This window comes from Ambystoma mexicanum, chromosome 2q, assembly GCF_040938575.1.
Source record: "Ambystoma mexicanum isolate Mex_15411 chromosome 2q, UKY_AmexF1_1, whole genome shotgun sequence".
Lineage (NCBI taxonomy): Eukaryota > Metazoa > Chordata > Amphibia > Caudata > Ambystomatidae > Ambystoma > Ambystoma mexicanum.
This window is the reverse complement of record NC_090924.1, coordinates 85,637,080-85,660,809: the sequence shown is the minus strand read 5'-3', so window position 1 is coordinate 85,660,809 and position 23,730 is coordinate 85,637,080. Positions and strand designations below refer to the sequence as shown.

Genomic DNA, 23,730 nt, shown 5'->3' with positions numbered 1-23,730 from the left:
AGCTTCAATGAGAGTAGTTGATTCATTGCTGTGCTGGTACATTTAAAACATTTCCATTCTGTGCTCTAACCGGTGCAGAATATGAAACAGTACTTTTCAAAGCCATTATTGGTCTGCCTCCTGATGAAATGATCCTCCTGTTGTGTCTCTTGTCTAATTGTTCTGGGCTTGAGATCAGGCTAACAATTACATATTAGGTGTCTTGCAGAATATACCGTTAAAAAAGGACCAGAAACCAAAAAGTAATGCTCTTTCTCCATTTCTATACTCTGGTGGAGAGACGATCTCAGCTTGTCATATGACCCATCAGATTAAATGTCCCAGACCGTGGCAGCATGCAGAAGTGCTTACTAGACAGCCCAAATAAAAGGAACAGCATTGGAAGGATTGGTGCGAAGGATGGAATAGGGTGTGTTGAGAGCACTAGGGTAGCATTGGAGAAGAAAAAATAAATCACAGCTCAACTATTTAAAAACAAGACGGTTTAATTTATTTAAAAAAACATTTCACAGTTTACATTTGCTGTACAGATATACAAAACAGTCTGTGAAGATAGGAATGATATAAGTTTGCAGCAGCAAAAAATGCAACATTCTTTGTAGTGTCAAAAAACGTCATTCCCATCCACATTGCACATTCAGCACCCCTATTGGTCCTAAAGTAGGGACGAGAATGCAAGGCAAAAATGAGAACACACTGGACCCTCGAGCTTGCTCCCAAATGGAGGTGAGGGCATGCACCAAGAACAGTACCCCCTGAAGAGAATACAGCTTGCCCTCGAGGAAGAGCTGCTAGATCATGGACTGAAAAGGTACTCCTGTTGGAAGAAAGAGCAAAGGAGAACTGGGAAGGAGTAAAACAATTTAAATAAAACAGTTATTGTGCAGAAGAACTTAAACTGATTTCAGGAGACAATATTTCAATCCATTTACAAGTATAAGCTCTATACATTTGTATTGTGCTAGTTACAATAAGTGTTGTGACCAAGGTCCTGTGGTATAAGACGTGTAATAGCATGCAGTGTACGGTGGAACTGCTAAATCTATAGAGCAGTCATCAGGCATTAAAAACCAGTAAACGAAAAAAGAGGCGTGTGCAATCTTACAGCCAAAGAGATGTCACTTGACTAAGTTTAAAAACTAACAGGCTACAGGCTCAGGTTTTGATGGTCAAGACCTGTCTGGTGAGTTAAAAGAAGACAATCGGGGACATCTTTTTTGGTGCAGATGTTGCGTTATGCAGACTGCTGGAATACGTTTGGCAGTCAATGTGGATTCTGACGTGTTATCTTGATCTTTAGGGCAGATGAAAGTGCTGATGTTAGTCCTCTATGCCAAATGACAGTATAAAACCCTTTAAATGTATGCATCCAATAAGCTGTAGTGTCTAATAATGTAACTCACAAGCCACCTGCCTTTCAACTACTGCTGAGGGAAGGGCAGCAGGACAGCAACAGTGGTAGCAAGCCTGCAGCTGTGCTTTTACAGTTGACGATAGTGCATGATGCAGGAGGTTGAAGGTTATTCTCGCAAATGTTTGTTTTTCCCTCGTTGCCTTTTCCATGCTGCTCAGGGGCATGTTCCCAACCCAACAACGCACCAGTCATTTGCTTTACTCGAAGGCATCCACACCCTCTTAACCTTTGTCTTTTCTGCTGCTCCCTTCACCTGCCACTTTGCTTCAAAGCAGAGATGGGAGGATTCCCTCATTCTCGCCCCAGCTGTCTGTGCCACGTGCCCAGATCTGATGCCTTCATCTTCCGCCTTCACCCACTCGCTCCCAGTACTCGCTTGCTCCTTCACGCTATATGCCTGCTGTCTGGCTTGCCTGCTGCACCAATTTCCCAGTCCTCCGAGGTTGGCCTGCAACATACCGGACGGGCAATGGAATTGCTGTGAGCTAAAGATCGTTGCAGCAATTGCTGCATGGCTGACACGCAACACATGCAGCAATACTGTATATTGCATAGGACATCGATTTCGACACCAAAGCAAGGCCATTGAAAAAGCAATGACAAACTTGTTGGACAATTTGGAATGACCAACAGAATTTTTTCCCATACGAGCAACTGAACTGAAGAAAACGTATACGTATTTTAATGCAGGTAGAAAGCAGTATGCAATGTCTGCAAGTTAGCCCTGCTTCGTAGACAGAAGAGGAGTAAAAATAGTGCAGTCCCAATATCTTGTGGCTTTCATTTGCGTAAATGTTTAGCATCACGTTTTCCAGGAACCAGGGTAGAAGACAGTAAAAACTTGCCTCTCTCGGACTATATAAATGAAGAGCTACTGCCTGACATCCAGTCAGTTCTGAATACATAGGAAATCTGAGACGGCAGACCAGCGGAGAGAAAAGGAAAAAGAAAATCAACCATCCGACCGTAGGTAGCTCTCCCACTATCTGAACGCAAGAGACCTCTGCTTTGGGATTCCATCATGTCTGTACACTGAACATGCAACACGGGTAGCAGCGGAGACTGTTGGTGGAGGGGCACATACTCCGGGGGGGGGGGGGGGGGAGTCAAATGTAGGTATAAATGGATGAGAACACTATGAAACAGGTTGCATCCGGTTCTTAGAAAAAACTAAGAGCTTAAAAATAAAATCCCCAAATCTTAAATATATTTCCAAGTTACTCTTTTTTGCACGAAAACAAAGCAAAACAAAACTTCCCCATTCCATCTCATTGGTTTGTGAGATGGTCATGAATTTATCCTGCACAATGGTCTGATGATTGACAATATCTTTTTACCCGTGCTGTGAGAAGAGGATTGCACGACTGTATACTGACACGGTAGGTGCTTTTATTAAGGCCTTTAACGTTAAAGAAAACTCAATTGAAAAAGCAAGTTAGGGAAGGTATTCGCGGTCGGCCTGTATACCAAAAACTGAAGACTACAGAAGGTTTTATATGGATTCTATAGTTCAGGCTAGTGCACCACCTGGTAACATTATCTGTAAGCCACAGAGTCTTCCCTCCAAACTGCCTGTTCCTAACCACATACTGTGGAGGACATCCAGACCTTGGCTAAGAAAAGGGAGCACAGAGTTGATGAAAGAAAACTGAAGTCAAAATGCCCGACATGATATTTAAAACTACGTTTAGCAGTAAAGGGGCAGGAGTTTTACTACGTTAGAACATGAAACAAACTGTAGATTCACTTGAGGCACACTTTTGCAATATGAAAAGAACTGTTTCTAAATGCACTCAATACTGTTGCACTGGAATAACCAGATACACACAATTGATAATCACATATTCAAAGCTTAATCTTTAATTCAGCACGTTAAAAATGTTTTCTATTTGAACAAGTAAAACTTCCTGGAAAATTATCTTGTTCACCCCAGAAATTACATAAAATTGTGCATAATTCCACCGCCGCTTGCATGGGAGATGGTCAGCCATAAGATTTAGTGCTCTGCTAGCTCCTCGCAGGTTTTCTAATTCCTTGGATAGCATTCAGAACTTACTCCAGTCTTACCAATTGTAAGAAACAATCCGGTTTTGCCCATTTTGATCAAACCAATTATTCCCTGAACCACAGTCATCAATGCAGCCATCACTTCAAGTAACACTTCCCTAAAGTTATTTTAAACAGGATATAACAGCTGCTCTATGCGTCAATTACCACATGTTCTTTCAGTTTTGTAAAGCCCAGGTATTCTTAAATAGGGCTCATCCTGAGGCAATAACTACATACAATGAAGATGCAAGCCCACATCAGACTCAGTAGCATATTAAAAATACGGCCATAGTTGTATCAACAGATAGGTGGGCTAGGTGTAGGCAGAGCTGAATGACTCAGCAGGAACCAAATCAAATGAGCTGAGAAAATTAGACTTACCATTGCCTTTGCTTAGGAATCTAGTGCTGTCTCTTTTCATAGGGGTTGCAATCAGACAGATTATTTCATTCCCACTGGAAAAGAAGTTATGACTAATAGAAGAAACCTTGTAAAGATCAAGCAGAGCCGATATGGGACTGAACTGAGATTTTAAACAGTTTTAATCTTCAACTCGCCAGGAAAGGAATGGAGTCTCCTTAACTTGGTAAAATATACTGTTGGGTTACAGAAATACTCTGCACTTGAGGGAGAGTTTGTCTGCCATTACAACTTTGGAAATTATTTTGTAGTGGCTGCAGAAAACAAAACGAGCTTTATCGGCTCTAGAACCAAACTGTAAAGCCTTTTTTACAACCAGGTAGGACCTCTACCATCCCGTTCTCTACTGAGGTGCAAGTAGTGAAGGAGAATTAGGAAGCCATTGCTCACATTATCAGGGCAGACATTCATAGCACTACACATTTAGAGCTGCGGGACGCAAGATTCTGTGGAATGCCAACCTTGCTTTTTTGGTCCCCAGAAAGTTTATATATTTGTGCAGTACCACATGGTCAATAAGCATTTCAGATGATTTGATGTTATTCACAAGAGTTTATTTCTGAACCAGGGTGTGGTGAACTACAGATGGGAGTGTTCATGATTTCTGTGCACTTTTTACCAGAAGTTGCACTACACAGACCCTAAATATTTCCCTTGTGTAATGTCTGACGCAAGACCACTGCTGCAAGCATGCAGGGTGTATAAATGACCAAGACCAGTAAGATGCTTCATCCAACAGCAAGCTTATTTTCTCCAAGAAATTACAGACAACAAAAACATGTGATCCATTATATATACTATAAATGGCTGCACGTTTCATAGCTTACTCTGCCCACTGAGAACCAGGTTTTCTTTTTTAGCCTTCTCCATGCTGCCGGTTCAATGACTGGATTTGGAAGCAAGTTATTTGTCCAAAGAGAATTCACACTAGGAGCCTTGAATGCCTTCCCTGATATCAGAGGCTTTTGCTTAGGATTTGTGCAGTGTATTCAAAGAGAAAACAGCCTTAACTATTTAAAAATAAGCCATTAAGAGTTGTGTTTAAAGGCAATGTTGAACACCACTAGCAGAAAAAAGCCCCTTCCATCTCCGAAATGTGTGCCAAGGATTGTGACTTTCCAGAAGAAAAACTAAATGTGGTTTACAAGTTGTATTTAATCATTTGCTGTCTTGACAGATGCTAGTAACTCCTCTAGCCGGATTATCCTCTGGATATTCTTTGACATCCACACGGCTACTTCCTTAACTCACCAAGGCAGCTGGCATGGCAGATTGCTGGCAATTGTCTTTACAAAATCAGTGTTCATTTAATTGTAACAAGATGTATGTCAATGATTTTGTATTGAAGAGAGATGCTGAGAAAAATCAAAGTTCCAAGCACAGGCACAGGATGGCAGCCTTTTGAGACGTTTGATAATTTAGGGACTCAGAGCGGAATCTGTAGCAGATAATTTGAACAGAACCCAGATGGGCTAAAAGTTCAGTCAGAAGGGGAAACCAGATCAGAGCTTCTCAATCTACAAAGACTAGACTAGTGATCAGGATAGTCACAAGGACATTTTATGAGAAAACCCTAAATGATTTTTTATTGTGTAGGCCATTCGGAAAATCCAACTAGACTTTTGAAAACCGCTCTGGTTGAATTATATTTGCAGTCTAACAAAAATAAAACTTTATGGAAATAGGAATGTCCTTGCAACCAAACTAGATCAGCACTCTCTTGAGGGGGTAAGGGAGAAGTGGAAGTGGAATAGGGAGGAGGGTAGGAGCTGCGGGGACGTCAATGAATGAACTAGCTCTTAACTAGCTTCTCATCATAAGAGGAGTGTTGATGCATGCCATTACCTTTGCAGTTTGCGTTAAACAAAAAGCACTTACTGGGAACCTATTTTCCATAGCAGTGTCCAGATATTCCTATTTAAAAAGAAATTAACTGCGGATCACTGAACCTTTCATATATTTTTTAGGTGCAAACGCAATATAGCGACACCCAAAAGATGTCGAAGAACAAAAAAGGATGTAATAAAACACCCATTGATCCGTTCTCTGAAAACTTACTATTTAAAGCATTAAAGAAAACCACACATGTATCGCTTTGCGAGAAACTTAGGTCTTTCTGGAAGCTCATAATAATGAAGATTGATCCTTCAAACACAGGAGTCTTTTTGGCTAGTGTGCAAGGAAAATAAATAATGGTCATTAAAGCTCAATCTTCTATAAAATGGAAAAATACTGTAGATGCTTAAAAATTGAATGCAGCTTAAAGGAAGAGAGCCTACATGTAGCATGAACATTTTCATGGAATACACAATACACACCAGACTTGAAGTTGGAAGTTTCCAGCGTCCACCACTGCATCTAAATAAGCCTTTCTTTATTGAGATGAAAACTGAACAATTGCCAGACCAAGGATTGCTACTCCGTTTCTACCACGCCCGCCTTCACATAAATAACACCTTTTTGTTTTACTGGAAGTAACCTGTTTGAGCAACCATCCTTAACACTAAGCATTGGGAGAGCAGATAAAAAAAAAGAGGACATACTACAGTGTCCAATGTTACCTCGAAATATCATAGGATATTGGCACACAACGCATGGCAAGCAGTTGCCAAAATTCGTTGCACCATTTCAAGCAGAAGTATTCTCTGCTTTGCCCAAGCAGATAGTTTTCAATACGAGGCAGCGAGAGACAGAAAGCAGTGAACTTAACTTTAAGCACAAGGTCTCTGAAAAATGCTTTGCTTGACTTGTTCAAAAGTTAGCCATTTTAAATTGCTTATTGGGAATACAGTAAATGGAAGACTTCAGGCCATTAGGGGTTTATGCCATTTTTAGCCTTGGAGTACACAGATTGAAGTGCAGTTAGGAAATCAGTAGCTGGCATCAGCTGCCATGTGATGGGCACTTTAACTATTTGCCCAAATCCAATTTGGCCCAAAGTCTTTTAAACAATATGCACCTTCCAAACGAAAACACCAGGAATAGTCCATGTCTACAAAGGACATCCACGCACTGATGGTAGAATCAAGCAAGGCACCTGCAGCATGCAAAGCATACTTCACTCAGCCAGAGAAGAGAGTCAGATTTCAAAGCTCCTCAAACACAGCAAAACACTAGACAAGTCCTGCTATACAACATAGCAAATAATGACCAGGTGGTTGTTGCACTATAAGGATCTTAAACATGGCAGCATACAGCAGAGCTGGAATCCTTCACAATATAGTGTAAAGCACAGCCTAAATATTGTGCAAGAAAATGCACAGCACAATCAGGATATTCACCATGAATGAGTGCAGATCATGATCTTTTTTTCCTCCACTGCAGTTCCAAGTATGACTAAGATATTCTATGGGAAGGTGCACAAGAGTGTTGTGGTATGGCTGTGGAAATATCTCATGACAACCATAAAATGCTGAATTGGAGTTTACAGCACAACTGGGCCCCAATGCAAGTTAATACTTAGCACCAGAAAGATATCTGGCAAAGCAGTATAAGGCATGGGAAAAATCTTAAGAATGTTAGGACTGCATAAAGAGGAGGGGATGAAGGGCAGAACTGAAGACCTTTTTTGCTTAATTTTACCCAAGACCCAGATTTCGTTTTGGTCACCTATAATCAATGTAGTACAACAAAGTGTGTGCAAATAACTTCAGAAAGTGTGATTTGTAAGAACACGCATGGTGAGCCTTTCTGCTACCAATTGCAAGATTTGATGCACTGCCTGACACGGGAGCACAGCCTTAACCTTGATCCCACACTGGCACGCCCACCCGTTTGCCCGAAAAGGCAGAGTCCCTGAGAGATAACACCCCCCATCCACCACGAATATACTGGGGTGAATAAAATTGTCCCTGACTTTGCAAGTTAAAAAGGAAATTATATTTACAGACGTTAAGATGTTTAAGCAGTCCAGATTTCTCAAATATTCTGCAATATCATGCTTTCTAGATCATGTGTTTCCTTGTTGGTCGCAGGTCCGCTTGCAGTAGAACTTTAACACACACTTCATGTGACATTCCACCAAGTGGCCTTGGAGATTTCAAAGTCAAAAGGCTACAGTTCAACCGTATGGTCTCCAAAGGGAGTCAGTCTTCTGAATCTACGCACTCAACTGAGTAACTTCACCTTACTTCACTTTGTCTTCCTGTACACCAGACATCCAGAGGCAGACAGGGATAGTATGTTCCACAAAGGTTTCACTACACTAGCAGTCTAGTACAGTCGGAGTGAAACGTCTGCGCAAACCTGTGGTGGAATCTTTGAGGAGAAAGGCGGCTGACATGCCAATAAGGAATACTTGGCGTGACAGGCCAGTGGGTTAAGAGATTTTGCAGTTGTTTCTTGAACAGTTCTGTGGTGGACTTTGTGGAGGCCGGATGGACTTGGAGCGTTTCAGACTGTTTCCTTTGCTGCTACTGCCACCTCCGCTGCTGCCCGCACTGCCACTTGCCACTGAGTAAGAGCGTCCATGCATCATCACTGCATTCATCCCGTTGGCCATGGAGAAGGATTTCAAATGACTCTTTATGGCTACAGGCAGTGGAAGCTTATCAATAAGATGGACTGGTGTGCAGGAGACAATGGCCCGGCAGCAGAGATCCTGCAGGCTGAACACTGATGGCGAGGAGAAAAATCAGACAATGGATAGCGGTTATTGAATGATTAATCCAAATACAAATCATGCACATAACTGCAATAAAATAATTACATCCTACACACTACAAAAGCAGATGCACACATACTGTAGCCACGACAATAGGATGAGTACACAATCTTAAAAAAGTGACAGCAGTTAAATGGTACCAGAGCTGGTCTCTTGGCACAAGAACCGAAGGGTGGCTTTACCCTCAACCAGGGCCTACCCCATTTCGCCCTGTTGCCTTTTTCACTAATTTGCTAGATGTACATACCTTCTTCCCAGAACATTTTCTAACAGTTTGCTATCCATAGAAAATCCTGTTATTTATCTCCATCCTACATTATATCGAATACCTTTAAACAAATGTTTTAAAACTGCTCTGCTGACAGTTCTCTAATTTTGGCTGATGCCTCATGATTAAATTGTTTAGGTTTATCTCATTATGGGAATAAATGTCACTTATGTGAAACTTTGGGTAATGACGTCTGTGCCAACATTTATGACAGGGAACCAAGTAAAGAGTTAAGCCTGCTCCAGAGGAGGAAATAATGCAATTTCCGTTTACTAAAGTACCTACAATTCTCATTCTCTAGGTTATTTAAAGGCTCTTCCGGATATTGAAATTCTGTGCATAGAGGACTGTTATCCAGGCACCTTAAATGCAGCACTTCTCTTCATCCATCACAGTTCTTGCAAACGTGCTAATTGGGTTGCTTTATGGCGTGCCCAGTGCTAGCATCCCTCTCTAAGGGACTATTTCGAATGGAGAGGGAGAGTGTATTGGTCCATGTTCGTTACCACTCAAACCTTGACTGTAGTCCTCCTAACCTGACTGGCAGAAACAAGGGAAGCACAGTCCATCTGATTTTCCTTTTTCCAGCCTCAGCAACAGAAAAAGTGTATGAGTGTCTGTCAGAACAGAGGCAAACTATTTTATCTCACTTGCCAGTTAATAAACATGGATAACAGAAACACACTAACGTTACTACTTACCGGATTAATAGCATTTTGATGGACTGTGTCCCTTTCCACCCATAAAAAAAAAACGTATCCACCATCAGATTCAAATACTGTCGATGCATTGAATCAAAACTTCCGAAAATATGGCATCTACAGATATTACTGTAGAAACATGGAGCATCACATGCTTAGCAGACGTTCCTTCAGCCCAGAAACAGAATAGGCTATTTTTGCTGAAGATCTGTACACCATTTTTATTTTTTAGATATTCACTTTAAACTTGCACCATTTTACCTCACGTGATTATAGATTTTCACTCAAAGAAATTAGTCTCAACTTTTTCTCAACCGTACTGAAGGCGAGTGAACACGTTAAATCCTAGAGGTACGAGCTGCTTTTAATTGGGGACATCGGCATTTCGCGTTAGTCATCAAAACCTTGTAAATTATATTGTTTAATGGACTGCTGCATCAAAAGGCTTAGGAAGTTTCATGTTCATCCCAACATGCTCTTGAACTATCTGTACATGCTGATAGTAAATGTAATGGTTTGGGTCTTGGGATTCCCTGGCAAAGGAGAAGGTGGAGAAGACTACAGTGCTCCAAAACATTTGTGAAGGAGCATCAGAAGAAAGGTCCTGCTGGTCACTCAGCTCCTAGGATCTCTTCTGAAATCCCTCCAAGGCCTGAAATGACTGAAGTGAAACGAAGTTTTTGAGGAAAAAACGTGAAAAAATAGCAGTAACGCTCGAGAGCAATAGCACGAGGATCCCAACACATGAACGTGCGGTAAAAATCTGAAGATGGCTGCCAGAGGCGGGGCTTAGGTAGAGGGCAGTCATTGGCTGTTGTCACTATGACGCAGAGATCAGTGATTGGTTACTACTACGAAAGACAGATCAGAAACGAAACTGATACTGGTTTTTTCTTTACCGAGGATTCCCAGCCTGACGACGGGGAATATTCATGAGCATGTGAATCCATGCCAGACCCCATGCTGGAGAAAGTCAGCTTTTTTTTTTTTTTTTAGAAATGTCTAAGCAATTCTGCAGTGTGGATGTGTCAACTAATCCGTTGTGGGAGCGAAAGAGTTGTAAGCTGATGGAAAGGTGGCTTAGCCCCTTATCCTGTGCCTAAGAAAACACTTGTCATCCTATGCCAACGCACGTGCCACTGGAGGCTGTATCCATTTCGTTGGCTTTCCTTTGTAGTTGGTCATCTACCACTTGCTTGGATTATGCCAAGCCTGCAAAGAACTGGTCTTCCATAATGACTGGGAACCTGTCGGCAAAGTCCCCCATCTCACCCACAATCTAACATTTTAGGCAGCCATCAACATTTGTTTGATGTTAGTGAAGGGAAGCGTTTGAGCAGTTTCTTCCCAATACTATGGAGTACCATTTCCACTCTAGAGGGAACTGATGAGGATGGTTAAGTGTGTTCCGTTTGAGACATTGTCACACCACTACCACTGATTAGCATATGGAAATCTTTATTGACCCGTCAGCCGATCAGAATGCAGTCGATTACTACTGGTATTGACTGCATTCCTGACATTCTGACTTCAGAAGCAACCAGGAAGAGAGAAAGCACCTTTCAGCATTAAAAAAAAAACAGCAATTTCCCAGCAAGGTTACTTTCAAGAAGACAATCCAACCAAACTTAACACAAAGTAAAAGCTAAAAAATGAACAATGCTGTCACTTTAAGGAAAACCTGTTCACTTTAACATTGCACCCAATACAAGCTCCTGCTACAGCTATTCCAGTTAAAAAAAAGTTTACAATTAAAAAACTTTCCTTATGAAGGCAGTTTAGGAAGTACCACAATATATAAAACACATTGTATTTAATAACAAGTCGTGTGTTTCTTACTAATAACCTAATGCATTTTACTTCATCACCACCTTTCTTGGTATCGCCACCATGTGCCAACAGCCTTAGACCTCGGGAGGAGTAACACTTGGGATAATGGCCATTCACCAAGTTATGGCCCTAGGCAACCCTCCCTTGGTCTAGGCGGCTATATTATGTTGGTGGGTGAAAGGCTAGGCACAGCTTCTCATCAAGGTGCCTGCGCTTCCCTTCCAGGTGCTTATCAGCTGGAAGAATAGAATGCATGTTACCCTACGCTCTCCTGGCCTCCGCTATAACATTCAGTTGTAACAGAAATCTAATTTACCAGGTTTTGCTAAGGCAGGCAGAAGCCCACACCTTAGACTCTGCAGGTGCTGGGGCAGGGACCTAGAAGCCAAAAATGTATTTGTGCAAATAACTCTAGTTTAAGGCTTTGACAGAGCAAAGGGCCTTCCCCTCCTTGTTTTCCCTCAAGGGCATCCATATCTCTGGACGTAGCCTACTCTACTGAGACTCGAGAAAGTGGAGGTGCTATGGTGGGAGGCAGCGGTGGGTCCACTATAGGGTTCACCACTGTCACCAGAGTCCTTAGAGAACTCTTCTGCCCAGGGGTAGCCACGACCTGCATTAGGTTTTCCACAAAGGAGGCTTCCTTCTCTATGAAACGCACTGATTCCTACTAGAATAAATGGTGCCCTACGGCAGTGACAGCATAGGAGACATTCACACGTTTCAGTTAAGCAGTGGGAGTAAATACCATCATAAGGTAACCGAAGAGGGGCCAATGAATATAACTGAACTCTGAGCTTTAAGGAGCTATCTCAAAGAACCCATCCCCAGGGCTTTGATTTTCAGAGGCAATGCTCATTAAAGAGAGCCTTCCAGCAGAGAGAACAAGCTCTGAGGGTTCCACCACAGCTGCTGAGTCCACATTGTGTTTCTGCTTAGGGATCGGCCCAAAGACAAAGATGATTTGGATTGGCCTTCAAGGCGCTTGAACACCACTTTCTGGAGGCTAACCTAGAATGGTGCAGCACATTTTGCACACAGTCCCGAAGGGGGCACAGTTGATCCACATCTGGTCTCCACAAAGTGGTTGCAGCCAGCCCAACACTCAAGGTGGGCCTCTCAGTGAGAGGCCTGCAACTTGACTGGGAGCTCGAATGGGCCTGCGAAACTCTCAGTCATATGGCTTGAAAACATCTCAGATACACTCCCAGCCCCCCCATCTGTAAAACAGACTGAACCACGTGAATGGTACTACTGTGTTCAACCTAGAAGGAGCTGAACCTTTAGGCACTTCTGAGTTGCCTTAGGTAGAAAAGCTTTCATGAAGTTGGGCCTGCTAGAGCGTGACTTGAGGAATGAGTGGCACGAACGGGCAACCTGCACAAACACAAAGTACGTGGACAAAGTCTTTGAACCTTTCAGGAAACAGTCAGAGGAATATGTCCTCCTAATGACCTATCCTGGAAGAAAGGGCACAACATGACAATCGCAGAGTGCACAGAATCAACTCATGATCAGGTCTTGGACACTCAAGGAAGAGGGGGCAAGGGTACACATTAGAGAAGGCTCTCCTGCATGTGTGGCTGCAGGCCAAATAATGGGGTAAAGTGGCTGACCAGTAAAAACAAAAAGTATACCACCAGTCCGCACAAACCCATTATATACATAGTCTGACAATCCCGTACCAATTAAGTTTGAAAATGGTATACTCTCAATTTGCAAAATTCATAGTGTTCTCTTGGGTCCACATGGTGCCACCCAGGAACCACTTTTGGGGTCCGCAAGCTGAACACCCGCAACATGGACTTGTGGCAAACGTCTGCGAATATTTAAGTAAAACAAGTTAAAGACAATCGAAACCACTTAACCCCCAATATGAGTACTTACAAACTCAAACTAAAAGTCATAAAATAAGCAGTGTTGCATCGTAATTTGCTATGCAATTTTGTAGGTTTGCTAATAATAAAATTGACACTTGTCTAGCACAGCTAGCCTTTTAAATTAACCTTTTCAATGAAAAGCACAGCTCGAAATGCATTGCTCTCTTGCTCTAAGGGAGCTCTCTTTGCTCTTTTCTATGTTCACTGCAATTTCAAAGAAGCTAATGGGGAGAGAGTGCAGCAGTAATAAGCTCCTCCACACTTAAGTGCCAAAAGCCCATGGGAGTGCGAGGTAAGAAAAGTTCTTTAACAAACAAAACATAGTTCGCTTTATAAAGTATCATCCGATTATGCTGAAAAATACCAGACTGTTTTCACATTACTATTTAAATGATAGTCCAGCAATTTGATTTCTAAAAATGTAAGTTGTTACATAATGCACAATTACAGTATTGCTAATGTAAAGCACTGCGGAGTCTGGCAGAGTCTGAGGAGTTACCAGTGACTGCCAGTAACTCTACTATTTCCATTGTGGGAGTGCCTTTTGGAGTGCCTTTAAAAACTGCTTATCCCCGCGGAGCGGCGCGGAGTCTGGCAGAGTCCGAGGAAGTCCGTGGAATCCCGGACTGCTCTCTGGACTCTTCTGCCTCCCAATTCAGCTTAGCGCGCTCTGCCGCAACGATGCGAGTAAACGTCGTTGCCGCTGTTGCCAAAGGAAAGACAGCGAGTAAGTCTATGAAGACACGCGCCCAAAAGAAGCGAGCGAGGAACTCACCGTGCCCTGACTCGGAACGCTCTTGGCTCTCGGCGGAATCTCCTGAAGCTCCCCGGTGGGCGGCCCCCGAGGAATCACGTGAGCCTGTTCCGGCTCCGTTCCCAGCCGAGTGTGGTCCCGTCTCGAAAGTGGAACGAATGACGCAGCTGGCATCGAAATGGACACCCGCTAACAACACCAAAGTAAGTGTTTGTGCGCCTACACCATCTACACTAGCTCCAGTAATGCTTGACTGTACTGTGCCGATGGGGGGCTCGAGCTGTGAGTTTGCGGTAGATCCATCTGCTTTTGTCCTGCGAACTACAACAAACGCTGCTCCTGTTCTACCTGTTCAAACATGCTCTCCTAAAAGCTGTGCTACGCAAGTGGTTCCATCTGCCTCTCTGCTAAATGGAAATGCTACCCAAAATGAAGCCTGCGAAAGTACTATAAACACGGCTACAGGTCACGGCCCCATTAAGTCTCCTGCCCGTATTTCATCAAGCGACCAGTGTGAACCGCGTCCTGGGAATGACCTGACGCGAGCGTCCACTTGTTTAACCATTGGCGACCAAGTCCTCAACACAAGCACATATGTGCTGGACACAACACGCACTATATCATATGAAGAAACAAGCATGGGGTCGCCCCGACCAAGATTCTATAGCGCGTATGACAAACTGTTACCGTCGCCTGTGATATCCCCCTAATACGTCTCAGGCTGCAGACTCTCATAGTGCTGCTTTCACTTGCAGGGATGTTGTGGAGCCTGGCCTTGATCCTTGCTCAGAGACCTTTAACTGTCCCTTATCTGCAAGAGCAGTATGGGAAACATCGAAGAAACTGAAAGATAAATGTGTCACTAATCGTAGATACTCTCTGGATATTGTTAATAAGCTGCTAATAGATCTCAAGGAGATAAACAAAGGCAGACTTACTAATTCAACTACAAAGGACACATTGATGGGAGCCTCGGAACCAATGGAGGATGTACTTGAACTCCTGGCCAGCACAAACCCACATGCACTGGCAAGTCAAGGTCAACCACAGAGCCCCCTCAAAGATAACTTGGTGAGAAGAAGAAGAGTTCACTCGAGTATATCACCGAGCGTTCAATGCTCACAGAGGAAGCTATCTAAAACAGGTTTGGTGGTTTCAACTCAACCGAAAAACTGCCTATTGAATGCCTTACATCAGGATGAGGTTGGGCTCTCAGTTGATGACATGTGTTCTGAATCCACGACTGACTCTTCATCCTCGGACTCATCCTTAATGGAGCGACCTTTTCCAAAAATCAGACGCCTCCCTTTGGGCAGAAAGCGCCAAGTGGGACTCATGACAGAGTCTAACTCCAATGCACGCCAAATCCCAAATATGAAAGACCTCCAGACTATCATCATGTCCTCAACGACGATGTCGTTGGCACCCTTTCTTAAAATGTACGAACACTTGAATGAAAGCCTAAAAGATCCGACAGCCGTAGTTTCTGGCTTGAATGCAAAGATTGTGGCTCTTGATAACACGCATATGACCCACATGGACACAATACTGAATACCAATAACAAGGCTGAGCTGGCAATGGGGTCTCTAATGGACTGTAACAAAAACGGCAACTTGGACAGGAAATTATTGGCAGAGGTGGCGAAACAAGCGCTTAACCTTTTTCAACAAAAGCCAGTAAATTGCCCTTGCAATGGTGCCCTGGATGTTAGAGGAAACGGGGTCTCTTGTGACCTACATGTTACGCTCACCTGACTCCCACGGAGGCGCTGGCCTGGTTCGCGCTGCTGTGACCTCTTCTAAGGTGATGCGCAGGGTTCAGAAGACGGACTGGACCGGGCCCCCAAATCTGGCTTGTCTGGCTCGCAGAAGTATCCTTCTGTAGGCGAAAATAGGGGATTAACTGTCTTCGGGGTAATGCAATCAGCCTCCCACTTTCCCCTCTCACCCTCCTTGAAACCCTTCTGTGATTTCTCGTAGCGTCTTACCTTAGGGTCTGGAAGGATGAGCTCTCCATCCTGCTTCTGATGCAGGGGCGCGTTGGTATCCAGTTACTTCACTGGATTTTCGGATTGGTGGAACCAAACTTGCTTGGCTTCCAGGTAAGTTTTTTGATAAGAGGTTCCCCTTGTGTCCATGCATTAATGTACTAATGCTAGTGTCTTTTTCCCATAGGGGCCGGGGTACGGAATGCCGGGGAACAAGCACCGACCCGAGATGAGAGGTGAAATCCTTGTAGAAATCAGTTAAGTCTTTAATGAGCGTTTTTTGGTAATGTCTTTTCATTCGCTCATTAACGCTGATGTCTCTTTTTCCCCTTAGGGGCCGGGGTCCAGAAATGCCAGGATGCGGCGCGGACCCGAAATGAAGAGGGAATGAATCAACAGGTAAGTCTTAACATGGAGATTTAGCTTTCCTTATTCCCTTCTCTCTCTCACCTTTTGTTCTGGTCTTTTTCTCCCTAGGCGCTGGGGCGTGACTGCGAATCCGGATGATCGCTGCTGAACATGGAGGCGCCCTGTAAAGGTGAGTGGAATGCGGCGCTGCAGCGATCGACGCGATGAGCTTTTAAATTAAAGTCTTCCTTTTCAGGATTGTCGGCGAGATGTCTCCGGGATGCGGGTTTAGCAGGTAAGGACTTTTCCTTCTTCTGTTCTCTTCTTCTCTTCCTTTGCAGGTGATCCAGGATGCTGGCAGGCGTGGCAGAAGTCAGGATGCAGGAGCAGACACGGTGAGCGTCCAGCTGCTAGATGCAGAACAACGCGAAGCACGTGTGGCTGTTCGGGTGGGGTTTAAATAGCCTTGGAAGAAGTTCCAGGTATGTATCCTTCCTCCAATCAGGTATGTATCCTTCCCCGACCACGCCCGGATGGTAAATAGTCCCACAGGTAAAGTAGTTCCTTTCAGGCCTCAAGGAAGCCGGGATCCTGCAGCATGGTCTGCATCAGGTAAGTGCACCCAAGCATTCCCATAATGAGCCTGGCGCCTATGGCGCCAGGACTGATGTCTTTTATGAGCCTGGCGCCATAGGCGCCAGGACACTGTCCAAAGGGCCCCTATATGGGGTTGCTGGGTCCTTCCTTGGGGACTGGATGTCCGCTTTCGGGGACGCCGGGCTTGAACCGGCTCCCCGGGAGCGGGCATCATGACACTACATCAGTCGATATCTGGTCCCCAAAGTTGCTTGCCTGAGGCCTCTTGCGCTCTGCCTTTGGCGGGCACTGCAACTGCACACAGTAACAATGATGTTTGCCGGTCACAGCTGAAAAAGCTTCCTCTTCACGCCTCCAAGATCTGCCCTCCTCGGCGTCTGACAATGCTGTCAGTCAATCTGGAGCCCAAATAACCGATGATCCTCCAATGTTGGCCGGATTAAACAAAAGCAATCCCACACATTTCCATGATATTCTCTCGGCAAGTCAAGCTGCAGGAAACCTGGCTCTCATAGATCCTCAAACAGCTTCCTCCTCGGCCCAGATTCAAAATCCAGATTTGGTTGGTGAGGAGCTCGAACCTGCACACAAAGAGGTGATCAGTGCTGCCTCAGCAGTCTTCGACATTTTTAAATCTTCTAAGAACGTTTCAACAGCTGGACCCAGAGCAAAAAATTGTAGAGGCAACGGGCCCAAAAAACCAAAAAATATGCCCTTGAAAAAAACGAAACGAGGCAATGATTCAAGGAAATTCCTGAGAAACCTAAAAACTGTTAAATGTAACTGTCAACAAAACTTTTATGAAAGAAATAAGCGGTGAGTCGGAACTCCAGAGAAAAGAAGTTGTCATCGAGCTGGACCAATCGACCGGATCGAAAACCAACTCATGCGACATACCTGAAGATCTGCTGAACATGTCAGTATATGAGGACGTAGTGGCTGAAGACCTGGGTGGGGTAGGGGAAACAAACCCCCTGCACGGCAGCCCCGCTAAAGTGGCCGAGCTTGTTGACAACATCTCTGTTCCCCTGGCACCAGTTTGTCCAAACGCGGACGGCAACGATGTTCCTGTTGCAAAACCCCCATGCCCAAACATGCCTCACTCTTACGCACCATCTCAGCTATCAAAAAGAGTTATAACATTGTGCGAAGTCAAGCAGCCCACAACAGCCTCATCAGACGGCTTGGATTGCCAAAAGAAGATGTTCATGACGTTGGATGAAAAACGTTGCAAGATGTCAACACTATCCAACAACTTGACTTGCCAACTTGATGAGCCCAGGGCTCAGACAGTGTTGGACTGTCGTGGAAAGCTGCCACTGCTTGGGTCTGCCATGTTGGACTCCTCAAACAAACACTCAAGGGACCCTCTAGTGCCCACGTCCTTGCAACCCAAGTCAAATGGGAGTCTACCAACAAGACCGACAATTAGAAAGAATCCACCAAACGACTCGAACAACGTCAATCACTCCAAAAAAAATGAATCGTTGCTCCATCAAGTGCTTTTGGAACGTATTGACTCTGCAGACGATCTAATCATGAACCGCCACAACGTTTTGTGGCTATGCCATCTTGTACCAAGCCTCAGAGCAATTGAATCTGGAGACTTAAAAATCGTGGAATTCTTCAACGACACCAAAGACGATGCAGTCATTTTACATGTTCAGTCCAAACTCATAGTTGATACACTTCTTCAAGCTGGTCCGGTGCTATTGTCGCTGGGTTTTGACATCTCCCTAGCACCGACTCGTGCTTCAACTAGTGTAATGAAAGAAGTGCACAATATGGCAGACGACTGTAAAAACAACCAAGCTTATACGTTAAGGACGAGCGAATTTGCTAAACCAACTTCCCTCGCAAACTCACAATGTCTTGCATTTAACAACTGGAAGACACTGTTTGAGCCAACTAGTAATAATTGTATAAGGATAACAATCCAAGGCGCAAATCCAGCACCCTCCAAAGCAGAGTCGATTGACCATTGCTTGCCGCAAACAGCGAATGAAAATGACTGGTCCTGGGTTGCTGAAACTTTAAACAACGGTCAGTCATGCTAACGCCAGGCCCCTACCTCATGCAAAAATTACACTCTAGGATCCTGGAACACCAGGGGTTTCAGTCACCTGTTTAATACTGCCTGGACTGCTGAATTGGATCTTGTTTGCCTACAGGAGACGTGGCTGTGTGAAAGACCAATTCGGGAGGGCTTTGAAATTGCCCATAACCCTGCAATTAAACAGACCAAGGGCAGACCTATGGCTGGTCCCCTGGTGGCAGTCAAGATCGACTCAGGCCTCCGGATTTTGTGTTCTGCCAACATCTCCCCCTTTATCCAAGTGGTAAAGGTTGGTATTGGAGGGGCAGTCGATGGCTGGGCTTTAAATCTTTGCATCTTTAACCTTTACTAGAACCATGGGGCCACCGCAGCTAAATACTTCATAGATGAAGTTACAACGGCGCCGGACGACCTCATGGAATCCGGCCTGCCATACGACCTGATCATCTGTGGCGACCTTAACATCGACTGTATTAGCCATTTAAACTTACCTGGCAATAAGAAAAGAGTCAACAACCTGGAACATCAACTGACAACTCAGTGGTGCCTGGAGATGGAGTTACGTGAGCTGGCGATGTTAAATGGCCAAACTCCAGGAGATATTCCGGCGGCTCCGACCTGGAGAAGAGGGGAACAAAGTTCCACACTTGACTACATTCTTGTATCTAGAAAGATCCACATGAGAGCCAACAGTTTCGCTGTTACAAAAATGAACCACAGGGATCACGACATGGTGTTTCTAAAATTTGCTTCAAACGTTCGACCTTCCCAGGATCGATGGGCCTATTCCGTTACAACAGGAACTGGCCGGATTCGTCTAAATCTTGATTCAAGTGATGTGAGTCACATCTTGACGGGCTTTCAGTCCTCCGAATCTCGGGAGTATGTTTATCTTCTGACGCAATACCAAGAACAGAAGAACAATTTAAGAAATAACCAATTCATACCTAAACACAAATTCGATCTAGAGGTGCAACAACGAAAACGCCTTCTACGCTGGCAGCTGAGAATAGCACGAAAACAATCCCCCATAGATGACAGCATTCAAGCACGAAACTGGCTCAAGTCTCACAAGGCAATTATGATGCAAAACGATGCAGAACTTATGCTGTCAAAAATGGAGTCCTCTAATCCAGCTGATTATTGGAGACTCATAAATGACAATCTTGCTCCACAACACGCCCTTCAGGCCAATCTGGTGCTCGAGTCCGAGTGGATAGCCTTTTATGGTGATCTCTTTCATAAGGGTAACCACACTTACAACTGGGAACCTCCAAACCTATCACACTGGGATCTCGCATTTGAATATGAAGACATCCTGAGAGTCATTAAGAACTTGCATGACTCTAGAGCTCCAGGCCCAGACAGGCTAACGAACTTTACGATTAAGCACCAGCCAGAAGAATGGGCCCCCTTCTGTGAATTGCTGTTTAACAGGATTATTGAGTGCTGTAAGACCCCTAACTCTTGGAAATCCGCAGTGGTTATTCCAATATTTAAAAAAGGAGATCGCAGAAACCCTAAGAACTACAGACCAATCGCACTCCTTGATGTGCTGGGAAAGGTGTATGCCACCCTTCTCTAACAAAAACTGCTGGAGTGGTCTACAAATAGCCATCGGGTAGATCCCAGACAGACAGGTTTTATTAAGGGTGTGGGCTGCTGCGTTAATCTCCTTTTGTTAAACCTAATGAAGATGGAAGCCCTTCGATCAAACTCTAAGATCTATCTTGCGCTGGTAGACTTATCCCAGGCGTTTGATAGTATAAACAGAGAGCTACTATGGGGAAAAATGTCCAAATGGAACTGTCCATCTAGCCTGTTGGCTGCCATCCGCGAACTTCACACAAACACCTCAATCAGAGTTCGACAGGGCCAAAAGGGCAACTTATCAGCTCCTATTGACACCTCTAGAGGCGTAAAAAACAAGGCTGCCCTCTAGCAGCAAGTATTTTCAATCTGTTTATATCAGATATCAAAGACGTCTTTGATGGCTTACGCACGTTTCCACCCAAAATTCATGGTTCTCATGTTGACCATCTAGTTTACGCGGATGACATCATTCTGTTAGACAACACCTATAGGTCTACAACGTAAACCAATTGCCGTTGAAAAATATCTAACAGAGAACGGCCTGAATATCAACAGGGGGAAATGCGAAATCATCGTCTTTGAAAAACTGCAAGGCCCGAAAACAAATAGGCAGAAATTCAAATGGTACCTGGATAAAGAACCCATTGGGCGTGTGCTAAACACCTGCTACTTAGGGATGCGAATAAGTGCGAGCCGAAATGACGCACCATGGGTTGAAGCAGTAAAAAGAAAATGATAACTGGCATGTCAAGCGTCTCTAATTAACAAAAAATTTGGAAAATTTTCCCTAAAACCGACGCTAAATTTTTTCCAGCAGAAGGTGGTTCCCTCACTGATCTACGCCGGTGAAAATGCTTTTGGTTGCGGGAATGAAGTGTGGAACTCGCTCGAAAACATCTTCTGGTCTAAAGTCCTACACCTTCCCAAAGGTACTCCAACGGCCTGTGTTAGATATGAGCTTGGGTACATTTCTATGCAAGCGAGGGTTGCCTGGAATCTTCTAAATCTTTTTAGGAAACTAAAACTAATGAATCCGACGCCCCAAATTGCAATTCTCCATAATCCAGAGACCGAGAAAGCGCCTACAATCCTGTATCAATGGAATGAGCTATGTCATGAGGTTCTCGCCTCATACGACATCACGACACAAATGTTGCTCGAAAATCCTGATGCTGCTAAATTGAAGCTCTGGAGAAACGATTGGATTAACACCTGTAACCAAAGAGCCGCATCAAGAACTATGCAAGAAGCCCCTGGAGAGGCAAGAGCCTATGGCTGCGTTCCGGCATACTTGTCTTGCTTCCCGGACCAGTGGATGCGATCATTATACTTGCAGTTTAGGCTAAATGTTCTGCCAACTAAGGAACGGCTCTGCTATTGGTCCCAATCATCTGAGTCGGACCTTATGTGTCGCTTTTGTAACACCTCAAACGAAACGCTCAAACATCTGACGATGTCATGCTCCGGTCTAGAGCAAGAAAGAAATAGCGTTTTCGGCACAGTCACAAAGAACTTTCAATGCTTAACCCGAGACGATTGGTGGAAAGCCCTGTTTGACGGGTCAAATAGACCTGTGTTGCATGCTTTGGTCTCCTTTCTTCGGACAGTTAAAGATAGTCTACATGCCACGTTGGCTGCTCAGATGGGCACGACGGCTTGAGGTTTGGTCCTGTTGACGTGTGCGGGGACCAAACACATGTACTAAGATTCTAAGAGATGTGAGTTGTGTTTTTCTTTTCTTTTTCTTTGTATTGAAAGTTTTGTAAATTTGTCTTCTTTTTAAAGGTTTGTAAAAAACCAAATAAAAAAAAAAACAAAAAAAAAAACACTGCATTGTCTCCATATTGTTCCGTAACGATTAGGTCAGTGAAGGGACTTCTCCCCGAGCCCCTGCACACTGCCATTAAAGGAACCATCTACTCTATTAATCCTAGGAGGGCTGATGTATGGGCAGATGAAGGAGCCTGCGGTTTAGAGTAGGTTGAGGCGCAGCTATAACAGAGGAATGAGGGTGGGGGTGCGCAGATAGTATGAGTGAGTCCCCTTCTGCCTGCCTATACTTGGCGTCAAGGCAGTTATTCGTAGAGTGTGTGGAATGCGGCATTACCCAGCCCTTTTTGGCCAATGCCCCAAAATCCTTTTGTAGAGGGATGCCTGTTCTTGTGGACGGGCAGATGCTCAACACCTCTGCCAAGACCCCGCCTCAGGTTGTTCAATTTGGGGCTGTGGGATCCCCATATACGCTGCCACACCCACTAGCCACTCGTGGAAAGCCTTAGTTGAGGGAGTATCCTGATCATTCTCTTAGTCCGTGTCCCCCACTGTGTCCTGCAGGTCGGCAGCAGCAGGTGGTGTGCTGGGTGCGAACAGCTGTGGTGTGCCGACTGGCAGTGCCGAAGGCGAGGTTGCGGCAGGGGCGGAGACGCCACGACTACCTGCAGCGGTGTAAGCGCGGGAACCTGGGACTGAACTGGAACCACGGTCGGAGCTTGAGGTGGTACCGGAGGGAGCATGTTCTTGATGAACCCCCCCCAAACCTTCTCCCCCCCAGACCCTCCCCACCCCCCAAGGATGGTGCCCATATGAGGCTACTTCATGAGGGTGAGGAACTTTTCAAAGAACGTATCCTTGCATGCTGGTGAAGGGCTTGGCTGTGTGGGAACAGGCCCCTGTGCCTGTTGTGTTCTTGCCGCCCCTAGTCACACTAAGCCTTGGTCTGTGTACCGCCCATGTGTGTGGAAGTGGTTGGGTATGATGTGGACCAGGTAACTGGTGTCGTCCAGTCCCATCTCGACATGCGTTCCCATGCCTGCTGGGTGGCCATTTTGTCATGCCCAGCACCACGTGCCTGCTGCGTGGTGCCTGATGAGGTGGGCCTAGTGTCTGCCTGCACGCTTAAGAGCGAAGGCTCAGACCTTCCCTGCACCTCAGGTAGAGACCTGGGAGCCCGGTGTTAGAGCAGAGCCCCTCAGGGAGATCCCTGGTACTAAAGCCTTGCAGCCCCACAGCAGTGGGACTGGGAGGATCCTGGGACCCCTCTGCCTGTTGGCTGGTAGCTTTCGGAGCCTCAGTACCCTTGCTGGTCCTAGGCCCTTCCCGCTTGGACGCTTCCCAGGGAAGGAGTCGCCCTTGCGGGGTGCAGAAGAGAACAGGGCACCTACCTTAGGCC

The 23,730-nt window shown here is 45.0% G+C and overlaps 1 protein-coding gene across 2 annotated transcripts in view; it reads right to left on the bottom strand.

Moving 5' to 3' along the window:
* Positions 1 to 467: 467 nt before the first annotated feature.
* The window catches only part of RAB40C (RAB40C, member RAS oncogene family), a 520,231-nt gene continuing 496,968 nt past the window's right edge, over positions 468 to 23,730 (bottom strand). For both annotated transcript variants that reach the window (XM_069646914.1, XM_069646915.1), the window contains exon 7: positions 468 to 8,497. In XM_069646914.1, coding sequence (XP_069503015.1) covers positions 8,202 to 8,497 — 296 coding nt within the window. In that variant the 3' untranslated portion in view covers positions 468 to 8,201. The remainder of the gene's footprint in view (positions 8,498 to 23,730) is intronic.